The 8,083-nt window shown below is 35.9% G+C and overlaps 2 protein-coding genes across 2 annotated transcripts; both read right to left on the bottom strand.

The window, feature by feature from the left end:
- Positions 1–1,132: 1,132 nt before the first annotated feature.
- LOC112800431 (auxin-responsive protein SAUR77-like) lies at positions 1,133–1,513 on the bottom strand. Its single transcript, XM_025842701.2, has one exon. It carries the CDS (start codon positions 1,511–1,513, stop codon positions 1,133–1,135), a length of 381 nt encoding a protein of 126 aa, XP_025698486.1.
- Positions 1,514–2,648: 1,135 nt separating this feature from the next.
- LOC112800430 (AT-hook motif nuclear-localized protein 10-like) lies at positions 2,649–6,550 on the bottom strand. The gene is made up of 5 exons (XM_025842700.3): positions 6,372–6,550; positions 6,231–6,283; positions 5,592–5,723; positions 3,658–3,819; positions 2,649–3,480 (listed from the first exon to the last, which is right to left on the bottom strand). The coding sequence occupies exons 1-5, from the start codon at positions 6,382–6,384 to the stop codon at positions 3,202–3,204; spliced, it is 639 nt and encodes a 212-aa protein (XP_025698485.2). The 5' UTR covers positions 6,385–6,550; the 3' UTR covers positions 2,649–3,201.
- Positions 6,551–8,083: the final 1,533 nt, after the last annotated feature.

Raw genomic sequence — 8,083 nt, 5'->3', positions numbered from 1 at the left:
TTTTTGGTGTGGGGTTAGAGGCAGTGAACAACTTGCTGATCCCAGTTAGCCCAAATTTGAGAAACTGTGCCAAACCTAATTGTAAGATCTGTAGAAAACTAATATTGAAAAAGGTGAAGTCCAATTCTTGATATGGATTATGAATTTGAGAATGTTGACCAAAATTGTTTGCACCCTTTTTTAGAAAGAAATGACTCCATAATAGTTATCCATCATAAAAGTGGGCCTATAACTTTTTTTATTCAAAAGTGGGCCTATAACTTGTACACATGATTTCTACTTTTGAGCCCAACACATTTCCCATTTTCCTAAAACAAGCCGAAAAGCAAAATGAAAGCTAAATCTTGACCAAAAAAAAAAAAAAAGCTAAATAAAATAAGCACGTAGTTTCCTTTTCATGGTAGCAAACTAGCAATGTAGAAAAAATGAAAAGATAAAAGCAACAAAGGTTCCTTTCATGGCGATAAAGTATAGATTAGCTGATAATTGACAGGGGACCTACAATTTTAATATGGTTTTTAAGTGTCTTTTAGACACCAACAAAAATATAGTTAGAAATTTAAGCCTTTTAGATTGATCGATAGAAAAGGAAAACTACATGTAACATGTCTATATCTTGCATTAGATGATGAGCATGAAAAAGCCTTTTGGAAGTTATCAAGAGATGACGCCAGCAAAGCATACATTTGAAGAAACAAATTTATCCAATCCGCCGTATAAAGAAGGGTTACATTACAAGGTAAGAAACTTAATAGGGACAAATCCACAGCCCCAACAACAACTTGAATTACTCACTCACAAATCACAACATAAGATAATTTAGAAATCAATAACACTATTCATACACTAAACCCTCGTAATCGGTTGTTATTAATTGCGTATGAGAACATTGTTACAAAAATCCTAGCAGGATTCTTTTGAAATTATCTTATCTAGAGGTGTTTATGGTGCAGTTCTTTTAGAAACGAACCGAATGGTTTAGAAACTGCACTAAACCACATTCTTATATAACAAAGTGACTTTAGCCTAGTTTATAGTAAGGTAAAATTAAAATTTAGCAAAAGAAAAGAAACAGGGGATAACATATTAATTATGAGGTATATTACTGAAATCTATGAGTTATATTATTACATTAAATATCCTGAGAATAGAAGTCAATGATCTCCTTCAAATTGAGCTGGAAGAGAGAAGAGGCATCATTTTGCATTAGCCACAGCATATGCTCGAACAATATTGAATCCACATCCACAAATATCACTCTTCTTTCGTTGCTCGTGAAGTGGAAGTGATCCTTCTCCGCCTTCTTCATTGAAATTTCCATCAAAACCCTGAATGGATTCTCTCGCAAGATGAAAGGCTCCACCATGAACACCCTCCTCTCTTTCCCAACCACAACAGTCACCGGCCTCTCATGATCATCCAACAGCCCATCATTGCCCAGTGGCCTATACCCCATCCGAGAGTTCACGGAGCGTCGCCGGATCAACGAGACCGGCATCACCAAGCAATCCATGGAAGGGGCTAGAAGAATAGAGATTGAAAATTGGAACAAGAAGGGAACAAAACAAACTTAGCAATTTGGTTATTTATGTTGGTGGGTTAAGTAAGTTTGCATGGAAAGTAGCCGTTGGAGAGTGCTTACGCGTGTGAGGAGGCGCGTGGTGTGAGTGTATGAGGTGGCCTCTCGCTTTCAGTGGTGTTAGGCTCCTGGACACGCAACTTATATACATAACCCATTGTTAACTTCGTTAGCCAGCACCGTCTTTAATGTTAAATTTTAGTTACCATTTCATATTCAATGTGGACATAAATATGTACCCAAAAAGTGTATAGTACTTATAATACTAATATGATAAATCATGTGACGCATCAATTCAAGATTAGGTTTTCAACATTTAAAATCCCAAGTGATATCCACATGAATATTTTTAAAAAGGGAGCTAGTTGTCGTTTCGTGCCCCTCAGTATCCGTTTAGCTGGATGAGAATGACATTGACGCCTTACATCAGAAATTAATTAATACTACTGCGTTTTAATGATTCCTCATGAAACTAACACAACAATTAATTGCAAAAGCTATTTATTAAAATATGGAAATAAGTTATTCCTTGCTGAACTTGAAATATAGCGAGTATTTAAAATTTTGAAAACATCTGCCAACTAGATTGGGAGTCAAAAGGCCAAGAAATATATTGAAAAACGAAAATGAAGAACCGAAGAGGGTTGGGTATTGTGTTGGTACGTCGGCGAGAAAATATTGTGGTGCATCCATACACGGTACATCAACATAAGTCGTCATGCAAAGCCATATTCTAAGTGGACTTAATCAAACTTGGTCATTATCATGTTGCTCTACACTTTGCACGGTTTTTCGCCCATTTCATACCATAGGCCGTAGTGCAAACTACCAACCAAAATCGTGATTTTGGCCACATATAGTGCTCCAATTCCTAAATTACAATTCAATCAAATCACACATAAAGCTTGGGTTATTAAACTCAGCCATTTGTATATAAAATATATGTATTTCTACGTGTCCCTAGTGTGATGATCACCACCTTATCACCTATGGCTTACTTTAAAACAACTTTTGCACCCATAACCCATCACAAATATTAGAAGAGAATAAAAAGCTGACATCTCAACTATTAATGGAACCGCGATACTCATCCCATAATTTAATAATGCATGTCAAAGGACAAATTTGGCTGCAAAGTTAGTCTTGGTTGACCAAACCACATCTTTGTCAAAGCCAAAACAACCAGAAAGAATTTGACTCAATCTATGGATGAGGCAGGATAGCAATTTGATGTCCATTGCCAGAGCGCTTTGGTAAGCTTAACTGCTTAAGCAAAGCCAAAGAGATATATACCACACAGCATCTAAAAATGGACACGTACCTCAGAACACAATACAAGCACCTAATGAACACAAACGGATCAAATTCCGCAACAAGCTCAAAAGACTAAAAGCTATCATCACTGGCAACGTTAGCATCACCTGAATTATGATTTTAAAAACCCTAATCAACATAAAAATGGAGAGAAACAAACTCCAGCCTTAGGATAGGCTCTTCGAAATCAGTCCCAATAAGGCATGTTAGCATTTTAGAATTTGACCTCTAGCCACTACATTCAACAGTCATCATGAAAATACCCCGCCCCCGCACTGCACTGAACTCTTCAAACCTAAAATCTGTCCTCACTGCTGAGTTTGGCCAGCCCATAGTTGATGATGGTACATCGACATATTATGAATGGGCTGACTAGCATTATTGTAGAGTCCAGGCCCCCTATTAGGAGGACTCTGATCATTGTCGTCAGATGATTCCGAGGAAGCCCCCTGAGAGGTAGGACTGGTTGGAGTCATAGGAGCGCCAAAATTTAGCATTTGGGTTGATGGCGTTGACGAAGGCCCTGATTTATTGTTACTTGAGCTATTTGACTTTTTGCCATCTTCAATAAAGCTACCCACAATGACCTGTTAATCATTTTAAATAAGCCACACAGTTTAATCATTCATGCCGAAAGGGGAGGAAAACCCTTCAATGCCTATGAGGTGATGAACTATAAACAATTTTAGATAATCTATACAGGGTTAAGGCCGAGAACCATTATGAAAAATAGATATAAATTTTCTACCCCTTAAGAGCTTTACCTGTACTGGTGATGCTGCAGTTAGCATTCCAGCAACTCCACCCCCTAAAACTCGTCCATCGGAACCTGCAAGGGAGACATTCAAGCCGCCCGGTCTGCTTCGATCACTATTATTTTCAGAATGTAGTAAAGAACCCGACAGAGATATAATTTCAAATCGGCCCTGTAACGAAAACATCAAGTGAAGAGAATTATTAAACCTATATGCATAATAATGTAATCAGCCAACAATGTCAAATAATGACATCTTCAGATCTTTATATAAATTTAAAGCTATATGTAATGGAAGATTCTGAGAAACCTGGTTCCTTCTCAAAAAACAAACCGCCATAAGTCCAAACAGTGAATTTGAAAATAAATTTTAAGGGGTAAACCTGAATGTGATGTGAATCAAATTATTCCAACAAACTTGTTTCATTTTCAGTATTATGTGAAGGAAAAATTGAAAATAAGAAATGAAAACACCTTTTCATTGTTTTCTTTATTCTTCTCTTTGTTAAAATTTAAAAAACAGGAAACATAAATCGCAGAGACCCTTAATATGCTCAATTATGTGTTCCAAAACTTGGTTCAGTGAAGGTCAACACCACCAACCAGGAATGAAATTAAGGAGCATCTACAAATAGTAGTTATTCTCAGAATTAGGAATTAGGACAAAAACCACACTCCAAAATGTACCAAACTACTGACCCCCCATCACCACTACCCAAATTATTATCAGACCAACAACAACTGGTCTAAGAAAAACAGGTTAAAACAACACTTGAAAAAAACACGCAAAGTGTTTGGTATCTATTTTCATTTTCTGACTTTCAATTTTGGTGTTTTTTTTCTTTTCAAAATTTTGTGATGGAAAAAGAATAAATAATAAAACATTTTTCTAATTTCCTGTGTCTCATAATTCCCTTCACAATCCTAAAAACAAAAAATATAATAAATGAGTGCTGATCAGAGGATTAAATATACATCAAGAAAATGAGTGCTGATCCATGTGTTTATTTAACATTTTTAATTAAGCAACCATGAAAAATTCTCATCAAGATATTCTTATAAGTAATACTTCACGTAAAGCTTCACAGCATTCTTAGTTGTTGGATCAACAGAAAAAACCTGAGATAGACAAGAAAGGGAGTAGAAAGGTGATGACTTTTAACCTGACAAATTAAATTGTGGAAGGCACTTCAAAATATGAAAGATCTTTCCTTCGCTGGCCAAATTACATATGGATACAGAATCCTGGTGGAGCTGCACCATACAATGTAAGGTCCAGCTCCCTCCAGCAGGAATAAATGTCCAAAGAACATATTTTCCAGCTCATTCATGGATAAAAAAGAAAAATATGAAAACATTTCATATGCATCTCATAACTCAGATTCTAATCCAATATCATTCAAATCAATTTTAAGGTTTTTAATTCTAACTGAACATGCAGAATTCAGTATACCTTTTGAAACCTTTTCTTAAAGTAGATGTGCCTAAATAGTTCCAGTAATTCAAGATTTTATGATTCCAAATATCTTCAATGGCACAGAAAATAACGCTTGCAAATTATTTAACCAACCAAAACGACGGGAATATAAAGAAAGGATGTTAAATTAAAGATACAAAACTATTATTTCAGCTGGTATCCCACAAGGTACACAGGCTTTCATGTTTTATTACGAGGTAAATGAAGCACTATGATATATAATACTGATAGATTATACATTTACAAGCAAAATAGTGGAGAATATGGAATATGTTGATTACATGCTAGACAACAAGAAATGCATGTAGTTTCATGTCCTCGCCAACCCATACTTTTAGGAATATGCATATCAATTACCAAGCAAGTATATATTATACCATATCATTGATATAAACAATATTAATAAATCTTTCATCATGGCAGATAAACAGTTGTTAATATATTGTAAAAGGGACCTAAAAAAGTACCTCGTATGTCACAGTACCCCCCAACGTTGTCGGCTGCTTAAGGGTGACATTACAGATTGCACCATTAGCCGAAAGAATGACTACAGTCCGAGGTCCTTGCTGGCAGAAGGCCATAATTTTAGCTGCAACATCCTGCAAACAAGAGAAACATGCCAGTGAGAAGAAGGATATAAGACAATGGATACTTAAGAAGAAGATGATTTACAAACCCACCTAAAAAGAAAGTAATTCACAATATAAGATTGCAATACAGATACAGGTGATCTACACTATCAATGCAATTTATAACATAACCAACCTTCAAAATCCTGAAAGCGAAGCATTATATCCATCATCACTAAAATGGAAAGAGGCAATCCAATAACACGGTACCAACATCAACACTCAATGAATACATGAAACCATCATGCCACTTCCATTTACCAAATATATTGAGATACTACAGTAAACAAAACAATCTAAACTCATTGCAAGTATTAATTCTGCTTCTATTTCAAGCATCCATTGAACCAAATAGTAATCAAAACCCAAAAAAATGCAACTAAGAAGATAGATAATTAGTTAATATCAGTGATTTGTAGACTATATAGAACTCATAATCATTAGCTTCATCTATGTCTCAGTGATCCTACTGCATACCTCACCAGACTCCACTAAGATCACGTGCGGAGTAAAACCTATCCCACCAGCTCCTGCACATTCCAATAAAGAAAGCCATTAATCGATAACCAACGAACCAATGACATTAAAAAGAAAATTACTTCAAACAAATAATAGTACCAAGCGCATCCATCTGCTTTTTGCCGGAGCCAGGAGGCCTCCCTCTGTGCTTCTTGGCCAGAGGCTCCGATGAGGGGGTTGCGCCACCGCCACCAGAACCTCCGGCAGAGAATCGGCGCGTGGTGGTACTGCGGGAGAGGGAGAGGCGTGGGTGGTAGAGAGTCCCAAGGCAATGTTGCCGTCTGGGGAGTACTTCCGGGGTCGGCCCCTCTTCTTCTTGGCGGCGGAGGCGGAGTCGGTGGTGGGGAATCCGCAGGGCTTAAGGGCGGAAGAGGAACCGTCGTAAAGCGCGACGGTGTTGTTGTTATCGTTAGCGGCGTTGCCGTTGTTGTTGGTGGGTGGAACGGGCGGCTGCTGGTGCTGGTGCTGGTGCTGGTGCTGGTGGTGCTGCTGCTGTTGCTGCTGTTGTTGTTGCTGGTGCTGCTGATGCTGGTGGTGGACGACGGAGGTAAAGGGAAATCGGGCGGTGGTGGGGGCCATCATGGAGGGAGAGTATTGGGTGGGTCCCATGCCGACCATCATGTTGGGAGGAGGTGGTGGTTGCTGGTGGTGGTGGTGGTGAGGGTGGTGGTGATGGGAAGGTTGGTGGTGGGGTTCCCGAGAATCCATGGAGAATGCGGTTACGGGAAACGAGAGAAGTGAGGTTGTTGGCGATGGTTGCGGTGCTGCCTCTAATTGAAGGGAAGATTTGAAGAGAGAGAAAGAGAGAGTGGGATTTGTATAAACAAAACAAAATACGAGTGAGTATATCACTGACTCGGCTGACTGGAACAATGGGAACGCGGACCCCAACACTCTCTCTCATTCATAAATACACACATTGCCTGGGAAACCTTCTCTTCCTTCTTTCTTTTCTTTGGGTTTATTAATTTAGGGTTTTGTAATCTCTCTTAGATTTCCATCTTATTCCCCTCCTCCTTTTCGCCTTATTTACTATTCATCGTTACTGGGTTTGTTTAGCCGAACTTCTAAAAAAGATTTTTTTTAGTTATTTTTTTTTAATCTTATGATATAGAGGTAATTTTATATTTATATAAAAAAAATTTATTTATTAATTATGTTTGGATATAATAATATAAAAATATTTTTTTATTTATTTCCTACATAAAAAATATCTTTTTTTTAAATTAAAAAAAATGTAAACAGAAAAGATATATTTTTATTTTTCTAGTATTTTTACTTTTATTACTAAAAATTTATCAAATACGTTAAAAAATAAAAAAGACATTTTTTATCAAAATAATAGCGTCCAAACAAGCATATTATCTTCACTAATGTTAGGCTTTGTTTGGTAATGTTTTTATTTTTTGAAAGTAGTTTATGAAAGCTACTTTTTAAAAGCTGCAACACTTGCGTTTAGTAAAATCAAATTAAAAATAATTTTTAATAAGCACAAGTACCACAATTATGTTTAATAAACATCTTTTAAAACTTAAAAAAATTATAATAAATATGTTTATAACGAAAAATAATTTATTTTTTCAAATTCTTTAAAATTTTATATAATATTTTAAAATAAAATAATTTTAAAATAAAAAATTCATAATAAACAATTGTAATAAATAAACTCTTTTATTTTTTAAATTTAAAATTTTATATAAATATTAACAAAATTTATTTTATCCTAAACATTATTATTAAAAATACTAAATTACCTAACTCAAATTTTAGAGACTAATAGTTTAAATATTTACTTGATTGTACTAATATAA

This window comes from Arachis hypogaea, chromosome 5 (genome assembly GCF_003086295.3).
Source record: "Arachis hypogaea cultivar Tifrunner chromosome 5, arahy.Tifrunner.gnm2.J5K5, whole genome shotgun sequence".
NCBI lineage: Eukaryota > Viridiplantae > Streptophyta > Magnoliopsida > Fabales > Fabaceae > Arachis > Arachis hypogaea.
The sequence above is the reverse complement of the archived record's forward strand: the minus strand, read 5'-3'. Positions and strand labels throughout refer to the sequence as shown.